Source organism: Diceros bicornis, chromosome 28, assembly GCF_020826845.1.
Source record: "Diceros bicornis minor isolate mBicDic1 chromosome 28, mDicBic1.mat.cur, whole genome shotgun sequence".
Classification (NCBI taxonomy): domain Eukaryota; kingdom Metazoa; phylum Chordata; class Mammalia; order Perissodactyla; family Rhinocerotidae; genus Diceros; species Diceros bicornis.
Window position 1 is genome coordinate 41578468 of NC_080767.1, and position 25065 is coordinate 41603532.

At 57.6% G+C, this 25065-nt stretch overlaps 1 protein-coding gene across 3 annotated transcripts in view; it reads left to right on the top strand.

The window, feature by feature from the left end:
* COL5A1 (collagen type V alpha 1 chain) overlaps positions 1–25065 on the top strand; it is a 171967-nt gene that overhangs the window by 132845 nt on the left and 14057 nt on the right. For all 3 annotated transcript variants that reach the window (XM_058524443.1, XM_058524444.1, XM_058524445.1), the window contains exons 39-63: positions 699–806; positions 2254–2343; positions 2427–2480; positions 3844–3951; positions 6006–6113; positions 7049–7102; positions 8159–8212; positions 8315–8422; positions 9294–9347; positions 9448–9555; positions 10775–10828; positions 11701–11808; positions 12409–12462; positions 12768–12821; positions 13707–13760; positions 14357–14410; positions 15192–15299; positions 15401–15454; positions 15543–15596; positions 16553–16660; positions 18322–18375; positions 19306–19341; positions 19761–19814; positions 20699–20954; positions 21889–22001. In XM_058524443.1, coding sequence (XP_058380426.1) covers positions 699–806; positions 2254–2343; positions 2427–2480; positions 3844–3951; positions 6006–6113; positions 7049–7102; positions 8159–8212; positions 8315–8422; positions 9294–9347; positions 9448–9555; positions 10775–10828; positions 11701–11808; positions 12409–12462; positions 12768–12821; positions 13707–13760; positions 14357–14410; positions 15192–15299; positions 15401–15454; positions 15543–15596; positions 16553–16660; positions 18322–18375; positions 19306–19341; positions 19761–19814; positions 20699–20954; positions 21889–22001 — 2061 coding nt within the window. The remainder of the gene's footprint in view (positions 1–698; positions 807–2253; positions 2344–2426; positions 2481–3843; positions 3952–6005; positions 6114–7048; positions 7103–8158; positions 8213–8314; positions 8423–9293; positions 9348–9447; positions 9556–10774; positions 10829–11700; positions 11809–12408; positions 12463–12767; positions 12822–13706; positions 13761–14356; positions 14411–15191; positions 15300–15400; positions 15455–15542; positions 15597–16552; positions 16661–18321; positions 18376–19305; positions 19342–19760; positions 19815–20698; positions 20955–21888; positions 22002–25065) is intronic.

Genomic DNA, 25065 nt, shown 5'->3' on the forward strand with positions numbered 1-25065 from the left:
GAGAGGTGCTCCATACGGGAAACCAGATGGAGGGAACAGGGGATGAGCTGTTGGACACCCAGCAGGAACCAAGCAGGCAGAACAGAGAGGGTTGCTGTGGCCCATGGGCCAGCTCAGGAGTTTGGCTTCCACCCCATGGGCGGGGACTGGCTGTGCCTGCTTTTCCCTGCCCTTGGTGTCCACAGCAGCCTCATCCTGCCCCTGGATCCCATCACTGCCCACGGGCCTGCTGTTCTAACCGCCAGCAGGTTGGTGAGGTGTGGCTTGCACACTATTGATGGCACAGAGCAACAAAACAGGGCACCCGTCACCCTGTTCCTTAGAAAGTTCACACCTAATGTGGCGGTAAATAGCATATTGACCCACTGTGGCCACGGACCGCAGGCCACGTGGTGGACTTGGCCACCCTCACGGAGCTCATTTCCCCACAACATCCTGGGGAACACAGGCCTTGCCTGCTTCATCAGAGGACGACCACAGTGTGGGGCCAGGCTGTGGGCTGGTTAACAGCATGACCCAGTTTGCTTTGGTCTGTTCCTTTCTGGATTTTTTCCAGAAGGAGAAGACATGCAGAGCAACGTGGGGGTTTGGTGGGCATGTAGTGGGCCCTCTGCCGGTCCTTAGATTTAGGAAGAGAAGTTTCCTCCCTCACCTGTCCCTTGAAAATATTTTGTGGCTGATGCTGATTTTCCCCGTAGGGTCCCACGGGAGAAACTGGTCCAATGGGCGAGCGTGGCCACCCTGGGCCCCCAGGCCCCCCCGGTGAACAGGGGCTCCCAGGCCTCACCGGAAAAGAAGGGACGAAGGTGAGTTCCTCCGACCTCCGGGCCAGGTGGACTTTTCCTAAGGGATCATTTCCGCACTTTGTGGGTGTGTCTTCTCCTGCTCTTTTCTGATGAATGGGTGATTTCTCTAACAAATGCTCTCCATGCCAGTCCATTCCCCAGACCACGAACTCAGCCCCACTTTGGTTTGATTTGAAAGAGATCTTGAACTGACCAGCTGCTCAGGGGTGGATGTAATGGGGCTGGGATCACTTCTGCCCCAGGGCCCTGTCTCCCTGCCAGCTCTTCCCCCAACTCTCCCCTCAGCTGCTCCCCCACCCACTCCCCGACGCGCAGAACAAGCTCTGACATACGTCATATGTCTAAGATGAGTTTAGCAGAAAGTGACCCTTTTAAAAATCCCGCACTTACAGAGGCTAAAGAATAGATACTAAAAATAGAGAAGGATGCGTTTCTATCCTACATCCCGATGCCAGCTCTGCATCCCCTCTGTTCCTCAGGAAGCGTCTCCCCCAGCCTGAGTGCTGCACGTCGGTGGTGTAATTCCTGGGTATTCGCATAAAAATCACTAGTCCTTCCCTTTTCGACTTTTCAGTGAGGGACACAGGAAATATAAGCTCTCCAGCCTTGTATTTGACCTCACACAAGAGAGTAAACTTAATAAAGTACAGCCAATAAAGGAATATTGAAAAAATTACACACACATTTCTATGTATGTATGTGTATACTTAAATGCATATATATGTATTTGAAAAAAAATATATGTATGTATGTGTATATAATACAGAGATATAGACATGGATATGGATATATATCCCAGTCACACAGAGAGCTCCGAGTTTGGAAAGGAGGCCACGGACATGCTGGTTTGGAGACCCCCATGCTCTCATGTTGGACCCCAAAGAAAGTTCCGGGAGATACCAGAGCTTTAGTGTACTTCAGGGAGGGTATACGCTCAGGTGGAGCATCTTTTCAGGAAACATGGTTTCAGGCCTGAGACAAGGGTCTTGAGTGACGAGTCCTTTTACGGCCACGCTTCCAACGCTGTGGCCACGGATTCCTTTACCTGAGCGCAGTCTTACAAGGAGCCCCAGAGTATGAAAAAGGTAGATGTGAAGTGGAGCAGCCGTGGCCCTCAGCTGCCACTCAGCCCAGCGTGGCCCCAAAGGACTCTGGGGGCCTGGGACTCCATGGAGCACGGCTGCAGGGTCACGGATGGAGTCTGTCCCGAGCCACACACCGAGACAGCCTGACAAGCGTGCCTCCCGGTGCGAGCTCGGGCCGTGCTCCAGTGCGTGGGGCCGCCAGTAAAGGGGCCAAGTCAAGAGTCAGGGGTTCCTTTAAAGCCAAGTGCCAGGGCTGCTGCAGCCCAATCCCAGGCGGATCCAGAAGAGGAGGGCCCACCCCAGCTCCCCACAGACCCTCGTCTTGGGCATCACCCGGAAACTAATGTATGCTCTGCTTTCAGGGTGACCCGGGCCCCGCCGGCCTCCCTGGGAAGGATGGCCCTCCAGGATTACGCGGCTTCCCCGGCGATCGAGGGCTTCCCGGTCCAGTGGTGAGTGAGGAGCCAGGCGGGGGATGGAATTGGACGGTGCACAGCCCCGCGGTGCCCCTGACCACGGTCTCATTGCTTCTCAGGGAGCGCTTGGACTGAAAGGCAGCGAAGGCCCCCCTGGCCCACCAGGCCCCGCGGTGAGTGCTTGGGCCCAGCATGAACCTTTTCCCCTTCCTCTTCCTCAACATCTGCTCTCCGAGGGCCGCAAGAGCCTGCATGGCTGCCCCGGTCCCGCATTGGGTCCTAGGAAGGCCGTGGTGGAGGAGGGGGACCTGGGAGGGGTGTGGACACTGTATCCCAAGCTGGCAGCCAGGGTGACGAAGGGCCGGGGGGCAGACTGTATGAGGAACGGAGAGCTGGGCAGTTTGGAGGGAGGGCTGCGTGGTCCGTGGAGCCTTTGGAGGACAGGCAGCAGCGGACACGCTTAGGGCGGGTCTGGGCCAGGAGCAGCCGGGAAGGGAACTGACGCGGATCTCCGTGGCCTCTCAGCATGGATTCTAGAGTCGGGCTGTCCACATGGCCAGAGCTGCCCAAGGCGGAGTCAAGCCAGCAGGGGTGGGGTGTCCGTCCCCCAGAGCTGGGGTCGAGGGATTCCCACGTGTGCCGTCTATGAAACCAAATGACCCCTCCCAATTTGAGATTCAGCTCTAAGAGGCCTGAAGATGCGGTGTCCCCGACCCTTAGCTGTGGCCTGGAGGAATCGGGGCCCACGTGAGGCTGCGCCCACCCTCAAGAGGCATGCCCACGGACCCCTGTTGTTGGCCCACCCTTTATGGAAATGTAACATCTGCTTAACTGCCCCTGCCCTTCACATGGGCCCCATATGACAGCCCCCACTCAGCTGGTTGTGGGGCTGTGGGAGCTGCCCCCGACCCCTGGCTGGGTTTGAAAGTAGACCATGAAATCATACCCTTTTTCCCCTAACCGACTTATGGGCCATTGGAGAGAGAAATGATGACAGGCAGGTCAGGTGGAAATGAAAATGTCACCTTTCCTTCTGATAGAGGCCGAGTACAGGATGACACCCCAGGCCACAGAGGCCTCTCAATGCTGACCCCTAGAATTAGGCCAGGTTCCCACCTGTCAGCAGTGCTCCAGGGGTGGAGGCTTCCCCATAAAACATGTGGCATGGAGAAGCAGGGCAGAAAGTGAGCGCTCTGTGGGCAGGCAGACCCCAAAGGGGAGAGTGGGTGCCAGGCTCCCCAGAGAGGGAGCTCCTGGGAGAGGTCTTTCAAGGTGAGCACTTAAGGAGGATGTGTCCTCAGACACTCTGGGGGGCAGGTATGTGCTTGGAAATATGGGAGGGGAGGAGCTCAGAGGGGGCCAGAAACACAGAGCCTCAAATGCTAGACCAAATAATTGGTGCTTGTAAGTGGCCCTAGGGAGCTATTGTGGGCTCTAGAGTGAGAGGTGAGTGGTGTGATTGGGGGGTGATTTAGGAAGTCGTGTCCAGGCAGTTTGAGAGCCTTTGAAATGAACCATTTTCCTGTCTCACCCTAGGGGTCTCCAGGGGAGAGAGGTCCAGCCGGTGCTGCTGGGCCCATTGGAATTCCAGGGAGACCTGGGCCCCAGGGACCTCCAGGCCCAGCTGGGGAGAAAGGAGCTCCTGTAAGTACTGCCTCGGAGGCGCTGGGGGCCCTCCACATCCAGCCCTGTCTCTGCCCCTGTGCTGTCCCTCCCCATGGCTATTTCCCTGGGGGTTTGTAGGACCGGGGAGGCGGGTGACCTCTGTGGCTGTCCTCCAGGACAGCACATGTGTTCCCAGGTGTCTTGACTGAGGTCCGAGGGGCAGCCTCCCAGTGTTGGCCGGCTTCCTTCAGCGAGTCGCCTGAGTTGGAGGGATGCTCGGGGAGCGTCGGGGGCAGACTCAGCCTGTCCCACCTGCACATCTGCATGTGCAGACAGAGGGAGGGGCTGGAGACAGCGTGTGTCCAAATGTGCCCTCGGCCTTGGTCTTGGTCCAGGCTCTGGGTGCCACGTGTGGACGGGCCACAGCCCCTCCCTGCTGGCCCAAGCCTGTGGTTGGTCCGTGTATGAGACAGATGGACATTGGGATGGGTGCTTCATTTGTTGGTCTGGGGCAGTGTGGAGAAAAGATGGGATGGGAGACATGTGATGGAAAGATAAGAAGCTTCTCCCTAGACCCCCAACAACCGACCTCTCGATGAACTCCGAGTGTGGAGGCTTTGTGAGACCTCAAGAGTAGAGAGTCAGTTCTTGAACCTGCCCCAGTCTTGGTTCCCATGAGGGAGATTAATGAGTCCCCTTCTTGTCTGGACACCTTCCGGGAAGCCAGCCCCTCCCCAAGCTCCTTTCCCGGAGTAACTCACAAAACTCCCCTTGCTGCGTGATGTACTCTCACCCCAACCGCGTGTGGCTCTGCCACGCGATTTTGCAAACTCCCACCTGCCCTGTGTGTAAACAGCCATGGAGACAAACTGCACTTCAAACTTCCCTTCCAAGTTCAGAATGTCAGAATGAGCCCAAGTCCCGGGGAAACAGGCAAAGGTCAGCATGGACATCTCCAATTGAGTCCAGATGCCTGAGCTGATTGATTCCTGTTAGAAAGGCGTAGTTTTCCTTGTCCATTTCACTTTTGGTGGCTCATGGGTAGAAAGAGGGCCCTGGTTGCCTTCCCCGCGCGAGAACTCCCCATTGAAACCCTGTTGGGAACATCTGTGCCATCCAGAATCTGTTCAGTGTGCCATAGGCACTTCTGATGGCATCTGATCATTTCCAATGAGGCGTTGATCTCGCTGAATTCTGCACCAGAAACCCGACTCTTGGGCGTTCGGTGCATATGGAATGCACACAAATGTGGTTGGAAACGATCGAGTGCGTTGTTTGAGAGAGTGAATACTTGAGCAGTGACCTCTCAAGGGCTGCACCATCCAGATAAAAGCTTGTCATTCTCCCAGAAGCGCTCAAGAGCAGAAAAGGCCAAGGAGAGGCCAGGTGTCTCCAGGCACTGCCGACCTGCCCAGTAATGTCCGACGGGAAAGTTCCATGTGAGCCTCAGTTAGCCTGGGCGTTTCCTGGCTTACATAGGGAAGAATTCCTATCAGTAGGAACTAAATTGAGGAGCAGGAAGGAAATCGTGCAGGTGGGAGAGGCTAAGATGGGGCGGTGATGTAGGAGCAGACGCTGGCCGTGATAGATCCAGACGCTGAGCCCCCTCCCCAGCGTGCACGCCCCCGATCTGCGCATCTGTTCCGTGCGTCGCTGCACGAGCAGATCCGTGTGTTCGTCAGGGAGGGTGTTTGCAGAGAATTGAGAGTAAGAAAGTTGGTGGAGGCTGGAGTTCTGGCCCTCCTGGTCTCCAGGCTTAGATGATCCCTGGGCACACAGGCTCAGGAATCTGGTTGGCCGGGTTTGAATCCTGGCTCTACTGCTCACAAACTGTGCCTCAGTTTCCCCATCTGTAAAGGAGTAGCCCTTTCTAGGATGGGTGCGGATAAAATGCAGTGATGCACGGGAAGTGGGTGGAACAGATAGGGGTTCACAGTCACCCTCAGTGCCTCTGGCTGAAGCCCATTAGCACTGTGAGGACTGGGGTGAGGGTCACTCCCCAGGAACTGCCGACTCCGTGCCCGTGGGCCCCTCTTGGGGTGATGAGCTGGCGACGGAGCTGCGTTTGACTGGGGATCTTCTCTCCTCTTTAGGGTGAGAAAGGTCCACAAGGCCCGGCCGGCCGAGACGGTCTGCAGGGTCCTGTGGGGCTCCCCGGTCCAGCCGGCCCTGTGGGCCCCCCTGGAGAAGATGGAGATAAGGTAAGGAGAATTCAGTGGAGTCCTCTCGCCCTCGAAAGGAGCACGGCCACGCTTGGCCAGTGCCAGCAGGTCATTTTAAACAGAGGGATGCAGGTGACACAGGGGCTCGGGTGGGCGACAGAGCGACCCCGTCCCCACCCTGCCCTCGCAGTGTGAGAGGATGGTTTCGGAATAGCTCACAAGTCAGTGGTAATAGATGAGCTCTCCGACACACTTGAGGGAACTTTGAAACCACTTGCCTCTTGTGTCGTTTTGATGCTGCTCTTAGGAGCCAGAGCAAAGAAAAATGCTCCCCCGGAATCATTTCAAATTCTGCATCTGTGGCCTGATTTAATGAGGTTTTACTCAATTCTATTTTTAAATGTCTTCATTTGAGTTATCAAGCTTCCCTTTCATTAAAGCGAGTGCTTTATCATTCTAATGCTATTACTGCACTGGCTTGTATTTAATGAAGACAGTGAAATTTAGCTCTTCGGTTTAACTTTCCATTTATGGTAACTCTGTGGTGACATTTCCGACTTTGTCACCTCTGCACGGATGACGTCTTGTTTCTCAGGGTGGAAGACAGCCCTGCACCACAGAAGCACTGGGGAGATTTTAATAACATCTCTGGAAGCATAGTAATTGACTTGTCTATTATTGCTTCGTTGTGTCATCCAACTTGACAAGCAAAGTAAATATTTTCATTATGATTTCTACCACATTTTCAAATCTACTAAAATTCTGTATAGCGTGAGATCAAGGCCTCGTTCCTTTTAGCTCTCATGTAAAAGAGGAAATCAAATTAATTTATGGAAATGTTTCTTCTTAGGAAAGTTATACAGCCTCCTGGAGAAGAGATTATTCTTAATCTCCAAGAAAAATTAATTATGGGAAACAGATAATATCCAAACGGTTATTGGGCTGTCTAATGAATCTTCCACGTCTTCCCACAGGGAGAGATCGGGGAGCCAGGACAGAAAGGGAGCAAGGGAGACAAAGGCGAGCAGGTAAGGGGCCGTGCGGGTGAGTGTGCAGGGCCACCAATGGCAGGGGAGCCACGGCACAGGGCCATGTGCTTGGCGTGATGCGCAGTCATTGCTGAAGTTAATAACTGTTGTTAATATGACCACATTAATAACCGATAACTGATGGGATGCAGCTGATGGGTCTTCTTTCCTGTTAAAGTCTTGTGTGTGCGTGCATGTGCATATGCGTGTGCGGGCGTGTGTGTGTACACAGGTGTATGCGTGTAGATGCGTGTCTGTGTATGTGTATGAGTGAGTCCCTTATTAACAAATGTACAGGAAGCATTCACCGGTTTTGTGAAATAAAGCAAATTGAGCATTTTTATCCTTGAAGTGTTCGGATCTACGGACATAATCACGACCCTCCAATGATAGAGCCAGCACCTTGACCAAACACCTCTGAATTTTTGCTTCTTCTTTTTTTCAATCTGCTCAGAAATACCAGTGTGTTCTGCAGAAGCCCCGTCCCTCAGCTGCCAGCTCCTTCCGGGTGGCTGTGTCTGACCCGCTGTGCAGCCAGGCCTGTGCACCAGCTATTTCTAGCCCCGGGCCCTTAGTGATGGCATCCCTGTTGGGGCCTCGCGCCCGGTGCTGGTCAGACTCCCCGGGCAGGGGTGCCCTGCTGCCCTGGCTCCCTCTCTCACAGGCTCCCTGTGCTGCAGTGAAGTGCGTCTGGGGAGGCACACGGCGCAGGGTCTGACGGTGCCAGGCACGGACTTCAGAGTCAGGCTGCAGCTGGACCACGGGGCCCACATCGTTAGCGTGGTGTGAGCTAGGATGCTGCACTGTGGCCTCTATCGGGACATTGGTGGTGGCCACCCCTGCCACCCGTGACGACGTGCTCGGGGTTGAACCAAGAGCATCGCCAGTGCGAGCCTGCAGCGTAGCTTGCGCTGTGCCCCAGCCTTCCTTCCCGTGATGGCCACATGTGCGGACTGAACGGATGACCTGGGACCACAGCCCCCTGCGCTGACCGGCCCTCTCCCTTGGCCTCGCTCTGATTCAGGGAGCAACTGTGTCTCTGTGTTTTCCCCACAGGGTCCACCTGGGCCTACGGGTCCCCAAGGCCCCCTCGGACAGCCAGGCCCCTCCGTGAGTATCTGGGGTTAAGGACCCTCAGAACATCCCGAACCCCTTGAGCTGGTGTGGAACCACTAACTGGTCCTCACCCACGGCTCAATTATCACCCTGCAGGGAGCTGACGGCGAGCCAGGTCCTCGAGGCCAGCAGGGCCTATTCGGGCAGAAAGGTGACGAAGGTCCGAGAGGTTTTCCTGGGCCCCCTGGACCCGTGGGGCTGCAGGTAACTGCGGAGGTCGCACAATGGCGGGTGGTCTGCCTCAGATGGTTCCTGCATCTTTGGTGTGCCTTCCCCTCCCCTCCCCTCCTGTCTTTCTAAGAATGGGGAAACAGACTAGGCTGCAGGGGGTCTCCCAGGGTCTCCCCGTCCAATTGGAAATGCTGCAAATTCCCCTAATTCCAGACATGACCATATTTACTCCTCCTAACCAGTGACGTTTATTTCCACACTCATTATAGAAACATTGGAAAATACCGACAAATTGTAAGAAGACAAAACAAAAATGACTTCTAACCCTACCAGCTAAGAATGACAGCTGTCAACCTCGGGGCACAGTTCACTTCTATACCTTTTAAACGCGTGTATTCACATACACACGTGCACATGTGTCATTTTATTTGGTTTCGGCAAAATCTCAATTGTGTCATGCGTATGAAAAGTGTGTTCCTAGCTTTTCCCATTTCATCTAACATTACAAGTCGTGTTGAATGTCATTAAATAGTCTTTGAACACATCACTTTTTATTTATTTTTGAAAGCATGACTTTTAGTTGCTGCCTAGTATTCCAGCACGTGGTGGTGACAGGGTTGGTTCAAGCATTTCCCTGCTGTTGTCTCGTTAGGTTTTATGGTTTTATGGGACACTACAGTAAGCACCCGTGTCCACAAATCTTTGCATATGTCTCTAATTATTTCTTGGGCGAATTCTGAGACTTGGGATCGTGGGGACGCCCTCGTATTTAGCTGTATGCTGAGAACCACATTCCAGAGGCTTTCAGATGTTGGCTTGGCGTTGTGCTGGGGAGACGTGAAAGTTGTGTGTGCTGGGTAGAGCAGTGCCGACCTGCTAAGCTTCTGATGGTTCCTGTCCTCAGGGTCTGCCGGGACCTCCAGGAGAGAAGGGCGAGACTGGAGACGTGGGTCAGATGGTAAGTGTGACCAGGATGCCGAGAGCTGGCTGTGGCAGCTGGTTTCTATTTTGGTAAAAGTTTGTGTCTTCTCTGGGCTGAATGGCTCTTCTTCTCCTAGGGCCCCCCAGGTCCCCCCGGCCCCCGAGGACCCTCTGGAGCTCCAGGTGCTGATGGCCCACAAGGTCCCCCAGGTGGAATAGGCAATCCTGGTGCAGTGGGAGAGAAGGTGACTCACGCCCCTCAGCTGTTATAGTGTCTGATGTGGGAGTGTGCGGGAAGAACCGTGTGTGTGTGTTTGTGTATAGACGCATTGCTGAGCTATTCCTGTCAAATGCATTTTGAAACTTAGAAGATCTGTGCAAGGGAGCTGGGCCCTGTGACCTCTTTATTCGTGACAGCCTTCTGCAGAATTTCCAAACCGCACAACCAAACCACTAGCAAAGGCCCTGCCACCTTCCCCAAGATTTGGCTCCGATAGACAGAATTACTGTTCCTTGAGGTGTTGTGGCTGCTATGTTTAGAGTTTCCAGTTCAGTCAAATCCTATCTTCTCATAGTCCAGGGTCCTCCTCATCTGATCTGGTTAATTTTAGGGTCTGGGCCCTGGCGATGACTAAATGAGCATGATGGGCTTCTGTATGTGCACACGCATGTGCCCGTGTGTGCGTGGGTGTACACACGTGTACGGTGGGCATAACGATGCCAAGAACTGGCTCCACTTCCGTGTTCCTGAGTCTGCCTTAATGTTAAAGCACTCGTCCTCGCTCCTTGGGATAAAAGGAAAGAAAGAGACATACACTGTTTCTAGAACTTTCTTTCAATGTGAGCCCATTAAATTGAAAGAAGTCTTTGGTCACTGCTCATTTTTTACAAAATGAAAATTAAAGAGACATATGCCCTGCTAAGACCACAAATTAACGACACTCTGCTTCTGCTCGGAGAGGTCGCTTTCCCTTGGAGCCCCTGCCGTAGGACACCTGTCCATCTTAGCATCATCCGCAGCCACTGCACACGCCCTCCCCACCTCCGTCCCCGCGGCCCGCACCCCTGAGGATCCGGGGTTGTTTCCTCTCTGCCTTTGCCCGGCTGCCCCCCCTGCCTGCAGTGTCCTCCCGTCCCTTCACCCAGCTTCTCAGATTATCCTCCAGGTCTCACCTGCAGCATCCCGTCCTTGGAAGGCCGTCTTTGACACTCCGATGTACTCCACACGCCCCCTCGTGTGTCCGTCACAGCCTGCGTGTGTCGCTGTCACTGCTTTTTCCCTGACCATGACCGCTGGAGTCCTCACATGCCTCCCCTCCCATCCCGGGAGCTGTCAGACAGTGACGATCCTCATCCCCCCGGGTCCCCCCGTCCCCCACCCCCTGGTGCTCATCAAGCATCAAATGCTTGGTGCTGGAGCCACTGTTGCCATCACGGCCGTAACCACATCGTGACCCCCCTCAGGGTGAGCCTGGTGAAGCCGGTGAGCCTGGCCTTCCCGGAGAAGGAGGCCCCCTGGTGAGTGAGGGCTCTGGGGGAGGGGTGGGATGTGACCGTGCACAGGCGCTGGCTGGGACTTTCCCACTCTGCCTCAGTTTTCCCATCCGTGAAATGGGAGTCAGGTCTCCTCTTGTGCCTGCCTCATGGAATCACTGTGAAAAAGAGGGAGTGTGATGGAGAGTGAGCGTGTGTGTGTCTGCAGGTGTTTGCATGCGTGTGTACTGTGTGTGCCTGTGTGTGCAGGCGTGTGTTTGCATGTGCGAGTGCACTGCTTTTGTGCACATGTGTGCCTGTATGTGTGTGTGCGTGTATGTGTGTGTGCAGCTGTTAGCAAGGAATACCCACGACCAGTGGCTGCGAGTTGCTCGCCGTCTGTGGAATTCCAGGCCCTTCCACAGGTTCCGTAAATGTGGGGGCAATTGTTGGCCTGTCATCTGTCAGCCCAGACTTGCAGTGTTCAGACCTTCACAGGTCAGATGAGCATTCTCACCAGGCCTGCCTGTGGGAGGCTGTCGGGTCCAGGAGGCGGCTTGTGGGCGGAGGTGTCCTGGGCTTCTAGCTGCTCCCTGTGCCTGTGAACCACGGAGTGGGTGGACAACCTGGGTCCCTGCAGCCCCTCAGAGTTCACGCTGCCTGCTCGCTAGTCCAGGGGTCACTCCCTCCCACCTACGAGTCCACTAGGCTCCTAAGGCCCGCCTCGTGGTGGCAGCAGTGCCGGCCTCTCGCAGGGAGCTGTTGAGGGCTGGGGGGAGTGCGAGCAGCTGCCAGCACCCCCTGGGCCCAGCGCCTGGCCCACAGTCTGCAAACGAGGGGGCAGACCTCACGCCAGCTTCTTGCTCTGGGCAACAGAGGTTGGCTCTGAGAACATGGACCCTGGCCTTTCCCTCCAGGGACCCAAAGGAGAAAGGGGAGAGAAGGGCGAGTCAGGCCCTTCTGGTGCTGCTGGACCCCCTGGACCCAAAGGCCCTCCTGGAGACGACGGTCCCAAAGGCAGCCCCGTGAGTAGCTCCGAGATGCTGCGGGTGCCCCTGAAGCTGGGGCGGGGTCTCTGCATCCTAGATCATTCTCGTTCATCGGCAGTGCACTAAAGCTTCCCGGCCATTTCTAAACTTTAGAGGTTTTCACGCCAGCTGCTGAACCAAAGCAGTGGAGGTGAGAAAGAGGGGATGTGGGGCAGGGGAGAAGCCCTTCGGGGGCTCCTGTGCATAGACCAGGCAGCTTGCTGAAATGGGTTCGTGCGGATGGCCCTGTCCTGTGACCTGCCCTGGTCTGGCATTAGGAGGGCCTTCGGAGTGGCACGTTCTAGAAACGGAAGGTCCAGGTGCCAGTCTCACCTGGATCTCCAGGAGCGAAAGTGTGGGCAAGACACCTGCCCTTTGGGGTCTCCGGAGAGTGAGAGGACCGGTGTCGCCTCGCCCACTACCGGGCTTGCTGTGCGGCTCAAACGAGATGATGCTCACAAAAGAGCTTCCTGGTTGTCAAGTGCACTGCTGGTCTCAGAACTGCTGGAATGTTCTAGAGGCTGGGTGGCTGTGGGGAGGTAGTCTCGGCAGTGTTGCTCCAGGCCGGGTTGCTGAGGGCCTGTTTCTCTGTTTCAGGGCCCAGTCGGTTTTCCCGGAGATCCCGGGCCCCCCGGAGAGCCTGGCCCTGCGGTAGGTGTTCAAGACGCAGAGCCCCTCTGTCCCCCACAGCCCCCGACCAGCTTTGCCAGCCTCAGTTTTGTTCTTTCTGGCCGTTTCTTTGTATGAATTTTCTTGGGGGCACGACGCTCTCCCAAACGGCATCCTCATTCTGTGATGAGATGGAGAAAATGCGTTTCCCACTTTGGAACGCGCTGTGTACCGCCACCCCGGAGTGGGGTGTGGTTTTCCAGAGGGGACTGGAAGTGCGTGGGGTGTAGGCACGTGAGCTCTGGGTGCCGACCAGGAGGCAGAGCAACTTGCTTTTGTCCGCACAGGGTCAAGATGGTCCCCCTGGTGACAAAGGAGACGACGGCGAGCCAGGGCAGACGGTGAGTCTGCGCATGACCTCTGGGGGTCCTGACACGGCTTCTTGGGAGGGTGGGGTGCCTTCTTGGGATTCTCAACTTACTTGTTCATTTCTGAGGAAAACACAAACCCAGTTACCTTATGATGCTGATTCTTCACCATAACGGGGGCCCTGAGCTCTCTCTGAGGATCCAGTGAAAGCCAGGGACCTTCTTCCAGAAGGAAAAACGCACGTACAGTCCAGTGGTTTTGCACACCGCGCTGGGGAGTCCTTGACCCGCCCATGAACGTCAGGATTACCTCATTTCTGCCGAATTGGGCCCAGTGCCTCTCCTCGCAGGGCTCTTTCCACATCAGCCCTGGAGCTGAGACCACACAGGATGCTCCTCTCACACCTGTCATTGGGTTTTTGAGACATGGCCTCAAGCCAAGAAAGCTCAGACGCCAGCTCGGGGCCAGGTCCCCTGGAGACGTGTCTGCTGTGCCACCGCTTCCCGGCCTGTGACCTGGGACGACGCTCGTCCTCCCCGGCCTCGGGTCCACCTCTGTAGAAGGGGAGGCCTGCAGGCCATGGTGAGGATTGAGCCAGTGGTTGAGGATCAGGACTAACGGCTCCGCGATGGGAAAATTCTCTTCCCAGACGCAGCGAGACTGCGGACGGGAGACAGGGTCCCCGCGATGCCCCAGCCGAACACTGAGCACAGAGGGCAAAGCCGAGAATCCCAGGACGACCCTCACTTGGGACGTCCTCTGCCAGCTCCAGAAGAAGACAGAGGCAGTTTCTGGGCTGGCCGAGGACAGATTAGATTGCCAACTCAGTGTGTTTTGTAGCCTCGGACCAACCAGACATGCCACCTGCCAATCTAACAGACCCTGATTCCTAACTACTCTGTTCTCTCTGACCCCAGGGATCGCCGGGCCCCACTGGTGAACCAGGTCCATCTGGGCCTCCAGGAAAAAGGGTAAATACTCCCGTCAGCCTTCTGCATGAAGGTGCCCCACCCCTGCCCTCGGCCTGGACCCCGGTGCCCGCAGCGGCAGCGGTGGGGAAGGTGCTTCTGTTTGAAGCATGTTCTCCCCTCGGCTTCCTACCACGTCCTCAGATCCCAGACCCGCTAGGTGGATGCACTGGTGTGTTTCAGATCAGCTGAGTGCTGACACATCAATAATGCCCGTCGTGGGGGAGAAAGCTCCTTTCCCCGGGGTCAGACCTTTTGAAAAGTCAGAACAAGCTAAAAGGCATTTCTTTGCACATTGAATAATCCAGCCTTTCACTGGTGCTGCAATAAACTGTCTGCTTGGCATGCGACCAGGAAAAGGAGGGCCCAACACTCAGCAGCCGGAGCACCTGCCCAGATTGACCCGGAGGCCTTCCTCCAGGACCGGAGTCCCAGGGACTCGCTCTAAGGGCCTTTGTCCACACTGGCCAGGGGCCTGGAACGACCTCCATGCCCCTCCTCGGCTCGCCCTCCAGCCCAGGCCTGTCCCCTGCAGAGGCTGAGGTCATCGCTCTGGCTTCTGCAGGCCAACTCGTCGTGTGTTCTCTTGCTTGTTCCAGGGTCCCCCCGGCCCCGCAGGCCCTGAAGGCAGACAGGGAGAGAAAGGAGCCAAGGTAACGTGCTTTGGGGCCTGGCTGCAGCTATGCTAGAGCTTCCAGAGAGAGCTGATTGCATGCTGGCCGAACGGGGTGGGACGTGGACATGTGTGTGAACCATAGAGGAAAGCCACAGAGGCAGAGGGGAGCTGGTGGTGCCTCGGAGGGAGGCCTGGCCCTCACTGCAAACCGGGCAGGAGAATCAGGCCTCTCCAAAAGGGACACAGCTCCGCAGTGCCCTCCGGCTCTGGGGTCCCTGATTCTGGCTCCACAGTCCATCCGCCCTGCCAGCCTGAGGGAGGGGCAGCGGGTGCTGGAGTCAGGAAGACTGGGGTCCTGTATAGACTCGGGCTTGGTGTTTGACCCATGCAGTTCGCACACGGCCTGGCACCAGAGCGCTGGTGGGGCTATTCTTCGGGCGACTCGGGATGGCACCATTTGCCTCCTCCTGCAGACGTCCTGTCGTTAGTTGAGACAGTGGTGGACATGGTCCAGCTCCATGCCTGCTTGGGAAATGGCAGCGTGTCCACCACTAGCTCCAGGCCGGCCGCCACCTCCATGGTGGCCGTGATTACTAGGAGACTGGGAAGCCCAGCTGGCCGAGGAAATTAGTGGGATGGAGAATTGGTCAGCACAGCTTCCACAAGGGATGTGGAGAATTTGGGGCAGCCCCCAGGTATCTAGGGGCGTTTCAGGTTCTCTCCAAGGCTTCCTGGGGTTTCCAAGCAGTGGTCCTGTGCCAAGGTGACCAGACACTCAAGTATCTGGGTCCCACTCTGTCTTTCTTGCTGCCCTGCAGGGAGAAGCCGGCTTGGAAGGCCCTCCTGGGAAGACTGGCCCCATTGGCCCCCAGGGGGCCCCTGGGAAGCCCGGCCCCGATGGCCTGCGAGGGATTCCCGGCCCTGTGGTGAGTGGACCCAGGAGGCCTGGGAGGGGCGGCGGCTGCTGCAGGAGGGGCGCAGGGATGGGCCATGGCGGGGCTCATGCGGAGGCCCGGCTGTGTTTCAGGGTGAACAAGGTCTCCCAGGATCACCAGGCCCCGATGGTCCCCCTGGCCCCTTGGTGAGTGACGTTCCGAGGTGCGCCCCCTGGTAGTGGGTGGAGGGCGGGATCGGGGATGAGACTCTGATCCCGCTGCCTCCTCCCGCAGGGTCCCCCAGGACTCCCCGGCCTCAAAGGAGATTCTGGCCCCAAAGGGGAAAAGGTAAGACAGACTTCAGGTGCCTCTGCGGTTGTATTGCGGGGCCCCTCAAATACCTGTGGCTTCAAACTCAACAAGGTATTGATCCGTCACCCGAGTTTGTCAAGTGCCCCCGACGGGCACCTGAGAGGCAGGGAGAGAAGGAACAGAAATCTGTGCTGCTTTGGAGACGTGGTCCTGCTCTCAGCTGGAGACCCACGAGGCCCACGTGTAACGGAAGGAACATTCCGGCCGGGTGCAGCCCAGCCGGTGGGCGTCCAGGATCTGCGGAGCAGATGCTCACTCTGGACACTGCGGCCTCTGATCTTTCACATAGGAGTGTGTGGGGGCCTGCAGCTGGGAACGCCCTTCCATTTCTCTAACTGGGGAGGCTTTTTCTATTCAGAATGATTTATTACAGACGTAAGCATCCTCACAAGGAGAGAGACAGCATAAAGTCTCTCTCCTTCCAATCTAACGCCCCTCCCCACCACCCTCCCCAGCCCCCAAAGTGTTGAAAGCTGGAGGAACCCTTCCAGAACTTTCTACAGGCTCGTATAAAACAAACTTATATAAAAGCACATGTAGAGGATTTTTCTTTAAAAACATCATAAAAATAATTATAGTATCTCTAACACCCTGTAAGTTTCTTTCCATGTAAGTTCGTAAGTGTTAGTACGTGTTGACCATAGAAACATTGGAAAAGGCATAGAAGTAAGAAGATACACAGACATCATCACTCAGGAAACCCCTTCCTCTCTTTGGTCTACATTTGGATCTCTGTCTCTCTGTTTCTTTAGTCAGACCTGCTGTTTCGTCCCCCGACCTGCCTTTGGGGCTAGTTTCCATTCCAGGAGATGTTGGCTGGTCACTGGGGGCTGCCCGGGGCCCAGATGTGCTGCCACGTCCAGCTGGCCCGCGTGGCTGGACGTGAGGCGCTGCCAGCACGAATGTTCCTTCGCGCCTTCATTTTCCAACAGGGTCATCCAGGCTTGATCGGCCTCATCGGACCTCCGGGTGAACAGGGTGAAAAGGGCGACCGGGGTCTCCCCGGCCCCCAGGGCTCCTCCGGCCCCAAGGGAGAACAGGTGCGTGAGATCCTGGCCAGAAGCATCTTAGAAGCTGGCTCTCAGGGCCCAGGGATCCGAAGCACGTTAGAGCCTGAAGGCCCTTCTCATGTCCATCGAATCTAGATGGGAACAGCTCAGGGGACGGCTCGCCCAGGGGCCCAGGGAGCTGGGCACCACTGTATCCCAGCCCTGAGACTGGCTGGCCAGCAGCTGCCCCTTCGTTACCATGGTGGCCTCAGAGGTGAAGGGCATTTCAGCCCGCATCTATGCAGAAGCCTCTGACCAAGTAATCGCCCAGGCGGTCACTGGCAATTCTCAGCCATGTTTACCAGTCACATGGGGGCAGAGCGATTGTCCATTCGCGTCCTCACTTGCACCTTGACCCCACATGTGCACACCTGGCCGTAGATGTCCCTGGGAACCACTGTAGCTAATTGGAGTTTGTGGCCCCCAGCAAATGGCAGTGAAGGAAACCTTAGCCTGAGACTTCCACTCTGCCCTAAGCTGTGAGCCTCTTGAAGGGGCTGCCAGGAGGCCAGGGCGCAGGACTGCGTGGCCGGGGTGGGTCATGTGTGCCGTGGAGGCAGGAGAGGGGACGTCTCTGCCCCCACCATGTGCCAGCCATGGGGCCTCATTCCAGCGTGAGAACCTGTGCTTCCCAAGCCAGCTATGATGGGGTTCACACATGCCCCTGAACTGTGCCCACCTTGGCCCACCCCTGACCTGGAAGGGGACAGGACATGTGAAGCAGGGATGAAGGTTGTGGGATGGCGTCCTTGGGAACCCCTGCCTCATCTGCCATGTTCCCTCCAGGCCATTGACAATTTTCCCACCGCCCAGCGTCCCCAGGCCACCACGGTGCTCTCAGACAAGGCCACCCAGGGTGTGGTGGCCCAGCAACCTCAAGAATTAGAGAGAGGTTCAGGGTCCCTGCCACCCGAAAGAAAGCACCCCTCTGTGCCCTCATCCGAAACCTGTCCCTGATGGGGGTGCTGCTGAGAGTCTCCAGGATTCTCCCAGTGACCCAAGTCCCACACGACAGAGGTGGAGGAGGAAGCCTCTCTGCCCGGAGCGATGCTTGCTCCTAGCGCACCTCTACCCGCTGTAGCCTAAGTGGGGAGTCCGTGTGGACTCGGGGCTCCAGGTGAAGTAAGCTTCAGGGTCCTGGCTACATGGAGGGAGGGTCAGATCAGAGGCTACAAGCTCTAAGGATGGGGAAGGCACACTTAGAGGCTGAGCAGGGCAGAAGGAATAGACGACCCCAGGACACTCGCTGTCCCCCCGCAGGGGGCTTGTGCTGATGGGAAGACCCACACCGAGAATGGAAAACAGCAAGAGGGGACCAAGTCAGGGATGGATGTCAGAGCTGTTGTTTCTGTTTTTCAAATAGAATATCAGAAGAAATGTCTTAACAGGAAGTCACCTCCCGTGGCCTGGTGGATGCTGGAGGGCTCCTTCCAGCCAGGGCAGCAGTGGCGGGGACGGTCAGCCTCATGGCAGGCGTCAAGGCCCACAGGAGTGGTGGTCCCCCTTCAGTGCAGCCGGCCCTGCGCTGGAGGGCATCCATTAGGGAAGACGCTGACGTGAACTGACAGACGTGGCTGTGTGGACGGGAGTGCATGTTCCTATGATCCATCCTTGTCTGAATGATGCTAACAGCGTTTTCTGCTCCTTTTCAGGGTATCACTGGTCCTTCTGGCCCGATTGGCCCCCCGGGCCCTCCCGGCTTGCCGGTGTGTATCTGGGGGGGTCTGGTTCCTGGTGGTTCCTGGGAGAGCCAGAAGGTGGGGTGGGTGGGCCTGGGCTTTGGGCCTCAGTGTGTGGTGGGAGAATGACAGGAAAGTCACACGAGACAGCTGGGATGGAGGGCCGCAGCCCGGGCGGAGATTGCCACCCTGAGTTGATTTGCTCATTAACTCATCGGGGTTCTGAGCGACAGAAGCAAGGAAGTGGGGTCCCTGGGCCCTGGTTTCAGGTGCGGGGAGGCGGGGCAGGGGAACCTCTCTCTGGGCATCTCAGGAAAGGTGGACAGTCCACTATAAGAAGTCTGGGAAGGTAGGAGAACAGGGGGTACTCTCCAGCCCTCCCGTCAGCATGAGCAGGGCTGGCCTGGCCAGACATGAGGAGGTGGGGTCCCATCCTCTAGGCACCCAGCCTGGGGCCTCCCCCATGTTGCTGGGAGACTCAATACTCCAAAGACACCCCCAGGGCCTTGAGTCTCTCTACTTGCCCCAACCCAGTCAACCTCCATGCCCTGCCTGGGCTGGGGTCCGTGTGGCCAGGCCCCGCGATTCGATGCTGGCCCCTGCTGCGAGCTGCTGGGAGAGGGCTGGAGGGGCCTCTGTGTTGGGGCCTCTGAGGCCACACGCCCTCTTTGCCCTCGGACTCTGGCTGCCTGAACTGTGATTTCCCAGCGGGGAGGGTAGGGAGGGTGACCTGGGACAGACAGGACCCTCCCTGCCTCCACGTGGGTGAGCACCAGCCACACCTAGCCCCCCAACCTCCCCAGTCAAGCAAGTGCAAGCGTGGACGCCTGGAGGGGAACACGGGCGTGAGGAGGGGTGAAGACCAAGCTAGGCCTGAGCGGGCCTGGGGGTCCAGGGCGGGGGCCCAGAGGTGAAGGGGCCGGCTGCTTGCTGATGCTCTGCCCCCACTCTCCACAGGGTCCTCCTGGTCCAAAAGGTGCTAAGGGCTCCTCGGTAAGTGGTGTGCACCCCTGAATCGGCCCACGCCGCCTTGGGGGAGGGGTGTGTCCCCTTGGATGAAAACCACCCCACTGCCCTTCCTTCCCTGACTCGTGGCCATACGGTCCCTCACGCTCCTCCTGTCCTGCTGAACTGTCCCGAGCACGTCTCCAGCATGAGTTGTCTCAGACCGAGGCATTTGGGCTGCTGCTCCCTGCCTCCCAGGAAGGACTCTGTCCCCCTAAGTTCCTGTCTTGGGGCGTCTGGTTCTTACATAGGACTGGAGAGGAGGGGCCCCACATCCTGCCTGGCACGTTAGACCTTGTCTCTCTGCCTTCTCCAGACAGGTCTCCATGGATCATTCTAGAGCACAGGGTGGATTTAGGTCACGTCAGGCCTCACTGATCAGACTTGGTTCTTTTCTTTCTTCCCAGGGTCCAACTGGTCCGAAGGGTGAGGCAGGCCACCCGGGACCCCCTGGCCCGCCGGTGAGTAGCCTTTGAAGCCTTGGGAGTGGGGGTGGGGGTTCTCCTGTCGCCAAGGGAATCATGGGGAGCGTCTGTCTGTGCGGGGGTTCACGTCCCAAAACTGAAACCTGTGTGGCATGTGGCAGGCGGGCCTGTACCTGGGATGGAGCCGAGGGACATAAGTTACCCCGGGCCACCTCTCCCTGGGACGTCTGTTTGGCCAGAGAGAGAGAAGAGAAAGGGAGAGGGGGAGAGAGAAGACGTGTATGTTTATGTATACATGTGCATGTCTGTGCATGTGTGTATACGTGTGTGTGCGTATGTGCACGTGTGTGCACGTGCATATGCCAGGGTGGGCCACACTAGACAAGGCCCCGAGGTGCAGGCTGGAGCCCCATGATAAGCCAGGGTGTGGTGGGTGCTCTACAGGACGCCCCCCTTTGGCGGTGCAGACTCCTGTCCTTGTCCTCGGCTGGGGCCTCCTGTGCAGCCTCCTCGCATCAGCAGGCATTAATGTGGCCCCACTGTGTGCAGCCCTGGGCTGGGCCGCAGAGGCAAGAGGAGATCTGGTCACTTTGAGTCTAGCTGAGGACAGAACCCGCAAGGCTGAGGCTGTGAGCTGCTGCGTGCTGGCTCTGGAGGGGAAGACGGGCGGGTGAGGCCGGGCGCGGGTTTGAGGAGGGAAGTGCTCAGTGCAGGCAAGGCAGGGCAGTGGGGATGGGTGTGGAATGTTCTGGAGGCAGGAAAGAGGGAGGAAAACCATGCTCAGATGGACAAGTGTCTGCACCCCAGGATGCTCCCGGCAGACGGAGCCCTGCAGGCAGGACCCTGGCTATCCTGGCGCTGCTCCCGCCCCAGGACCCATCTGGTGCCCTCCCACCCACTGCTGCCCCTGCCGCACCCAGGGCCCCCCGGGCGAGGTCATCCAGCCACTGCCGATCCAGGCGTCCAGGACCCGGCGGAACATCGACGCCAGCCAGATGCTGGACGATGGGGAGGGCGAGAACTACATGGACTACGCTGACGGCATGGAGGAGATCTTCGGCTCCCTCAACTCCCTGAAGCTGGAGATCGAGCAGATGAAGCGGCCCCTGGGCACGCAGCAGAACCCTGCCCGCACCTGCAAGGACCTGCAGCTCTGCCACCCCGACTTCCCGGACGGTAGGTGGCCGCGTGCCCCGGACCTGGGGACACACGGAGGGGCAGGGGCAGGGCAGCTAGGCGTGGCGGGAGGCCTGGGCAGCTTCGTGCCTTGCTCAGCCTTCTCGTCCGTACAGTGGGGGTACGGGGCCAACTCCCCCTTGAACCTGACCGCCACATCGCAGTAGATGAGGTGGTCCTGGGAGGCCGGGGCAACAGGTCAAGGCTCTGAGGTCGCACAGAGCCGGGTGCCAGTCTCATCTGAGCCATGGTCCAGCATGTGACCTGCTCCCCCTGAGCCTCATGTTCCTAGTCTATGAAATGGGAATAAAAACGTCTACCTACCAGGGGACGGAGTGAAATGGGCAGTGCGCCAGATGCTTAGCGTAGCGAGCTCCTGCTGTGGGTATTAACATTGGTATTAGCTGTGTCCTTGGAGGGCACCCTTTAAACCCCAGCGTATCCTACAAACCCACATGGCTCCCGTTCTCTGCACTGTTAAACCAAGCCCTGCTACCTGCTGAAAACTAGAATCGCGGTAGCTTGCTGCTCCCGCTCTGGGAAGTATGAATCTTTCGCCTACAAGACTTGAGGGCCCTCCGTGGTTCGGGCGACTCTGACTCCGGGTGCATGAATTTCCGAGCTCATCCCGAGCGTCTCTGCGTTTCCGTCCAACCCTCGAGCGGGCTGGGCCCTCCCTCCCCTGCTCACCAGAGTGCGCGCCCTGCGTGCCTCACGCTCCAGCTGCATTCGTGGTGACGAGTCTGTCCCCGTCCCTTTATGGGCCCAGCAGGAAAGCAGAATGCCCTCAGATAAACCCCAGAGAGGCTGTACTGGCGGCACCTGGCCCTGGCCGTGTGTTTTAACTGCTGAACTGAAATGTCGCAGCTGCTTCTGGAACCATCCGGGCAGCGGCTCTCATGGATCTGCCTCCCTCCCTGTCTCCGCCCTCCAGGTGAATACTGGGTGGATCCTAACCAAGGCTGCTCCCGGGACTCGTTCAAGGTGTACTGCAACTTCACGGCAGGCGGGGCCACCTGCGTCTTCCCCGACAAGAAGTCCGAGGGGGTGAGTACCCGCCGGCCCCCTCGCCCTCCTCTCCCTGCGGGCCCGGCCCAGGGCTCAGACGCTTCGCATCTGTGTAGCTTTAAGAGTGAACACCAGAAATTGGCCAGTTTCAAAATCAAGGTTTTCCTCCGGAAGAAGACCATCCTTTGGTTGGTTTAAGAAGCCGTCTTGAGTGCCGGGATGAGTGCAGCCTCGGGATACAGAGGGTTGAGGGTGGCTGGCTCCTGGGTGTGGTTTCCACCTGCCACCCTGGTGCTGGGATTTCAACCACGATTGGGTCAGATCTTCCTCAAATGACTGTAGCTCTGCCCTCAGACCAGCTGGAAACCCAGGGAAGGATTTTTTGGGGCAAAAGTGACCTAAATGCATCCTTTAGAAGCTGGTGTTCGCCTCAGTTCTTAGCATCAGCTTGCTTCCATGGCGTTTGCTCTGCCTCTCCGGAGCGTGGTGCAGCACTTGAAGGTCTGTTTGGCAAAGAGCAAGTGGTTAGGGAGGTTCAGATTCCTTGAGATTTTGTGGAATGTCGATTTAACAGTCACCTCTGTGGCGGGAGTTTGTGTGTGGGGACGGGTGTGGACTGGCGTGTGGATGGTGTGTGTGTTTGGATGGTGTGTGGATGGTGTGAGTGTGTGTGTGCAGACAGGCATGTGGATGGTGTGTGTGAGTGTGTGTGTGTGCAGACAGGTGTGTGCGAGTGTGTGTGTGTGTGTGTGTGTGGATGGCACGTGGGTATGAGTGGACAGCGTATGTGGTGGGCGGGTGCTGCTTTCTCTCAAGCGAGCGTCCGAGGCCGGGCCCACCTGGGGCCCAGGTCAGGTGAGGAGGCCAAGGTCTCTAACTGGGAAGATGACAGAGACTCCAGCCGCAGTGCCCCCTGCATCTGCCTGGACAGACCCTCCTCCACAATGTCCCTCTCAGACGGCCACCTCTCCCCTGGCCCAGACTGAGGGCAGCAGTTCCTGGAGGCGGTGGCCACGTTTGCTGTGCAGGCTCGGGCGCGGGAAGCGGGAGTCGGGCAGCCTGCGGTCCCCAGCTTCCTAGCGGCCTCAGTGCCCAGCAGCGGTTTCCTCGAGAGGGAAAGCGGCTACATTCTCCCAGGCACGGTCCCCGATCCCTACATCTCGCTGTAACCGTGGGGAGTGCCAGCACCCCCGTGGGCCCGAAGTCCTGGCTTTCAGAAACAGGGGCTCTACGCTGACAGGGGCAACTTGGGGATCCCACTCTATATGCGTGCTCTCCTAGTCTGGAATTTGAAATCCTTGGTAACCTGCATGCCGAGCAATTCAAAAAAAGAAAATTCAAACCACAGGCCCCTTCCGTCTAGCAGAGGCCCAGGAGGACATTCAGGTGGAAAAGATACTGTTTCTCATCCTTTTTGTCACTGTCTGTCCTCTGCAAATGGCCTCACTGCTGGAGAATGCAAGGACATCCCAGAAGCCCTTGCTGGCAGTATTGCCGGAGGGACAGCAGGCTTGGGGCGCTGAGTGACCCCCACTGCTCCTCGCTCTTCCTGTGCACGTGTGCTGACCAGCCAGGCGTCCACGGGCTGGGAGCCTTGGGCTCAGGCCACACCTACTCAGCCTCGTGCTAGTAGAGACCCTCTGCCCTGTTGCCTAGGCCCTGGACCCCTCCCCATCGGGCAGCAGGAGGGCCGGGGGTTTAAGGCGGGAGGCTGGGGTGAGGTGAGCACCTGTCTGCACGTCTGGTCCTGTTCCCAGAAGAGGCCGCCCTCACGGTAGCTGAGCACAGCACCAACAGCGGCAGATTCGGAAAGCAAAAGGAGAGGGCCAGAGAGTCCTGAGGGGCAGGAGCCAGGCTGGACACCCTGTTCCTCCAGCGGGGCCCCTTTCGTGGTTCTCCTGCACAAGGCCGGCTCAGAGGAGAGCCGGGGGACTGGGGACAAAGATTCAGTGCTTTCTCGTTGGGAAGGACTGGGCCCTGGGGCCCAAGCAGAGGACTCGCGGGATGGCTGGGGGCAGGCCGGCCCTGTGGGCACTTGCATTCTGCTCCAGGTCTCTGCCCGCGGCAAGTAAATCCACGGGCAGCCTCGGCTCCAAGTCTCTGCTTCTAGAGCCAGCAGCAGGCCTCCTCCTAGAGGAGGGAATCATTCATTCATTCATTCATTCATTCCACAGCGTTACCAAGGCCCCACTGTGTGCTAGGCCTGCCCTCGGGAATGGTGGCCTTGGCCCCTGCAGAGAGCCAGCTCTAAGTGGGAGCCTTCTCCCCTCGCATTAGGGGACAGACGCTGTCCCTCCCGATGGCGCGTCTGCTTCGTGCTACGTCCTCAGGGAAGCCCTGGAGGAGCCTGCTCTCTGGGCCACAGGACAGGTGGTGCTGGTGGGGGACCCACCCCCCAGCCGCTCGTCCCAGAGAGAACCCCCACCACACACATAGACACACGCACCACAGACACACACACGCACACCACACATGTAGACACACACACCATATACACCACAAATACACACCACACAGATATACACATGCAGACACACACATAGACACACACACCTGTACGCCACACATACTGCACGTACACTCACACCACACAGATACACAAACACACATACACACACATGTGCACACTTCACCCCCCTCTGGTCCAGCTGTGTCACAGAACCCTGGTGGCCCTGGCAGGGACTTCTGCCCACCCCGTCCCCAGGCGGAGGCCATGGAGACGGAGCCTCGGCCCTCAGATCAGGGGACCAGATGTGAGGATGCAGGTGCATCCTTTCCTTAGCCCATCGGTATATGTTGGCTCTTACTATCATCTTCTTCATCACACAGATGAGTGAGGATTCATTCATTCGTTCATCCGTTCATGCACTCAACAAGCATTTTTCAGCAGTTGCTAGGTGCCAGGCACTGTGCTCAAAGCTGGATATACCAAAACTGATAAAATGCAGACTCGACTCTGTGTGTGAAGGGCATGCTGGCACCTCGTCGTGGCCGTCTGTCTGTTCTGGAGAGAGGTCCTCAGCTCTCGGGGGGAGACGGAGGCACCTAAAGGCATCCGTTCCCAGTCGGCCGCCCCGGTCCTCCGGAGCGAGGGCAGCACAGA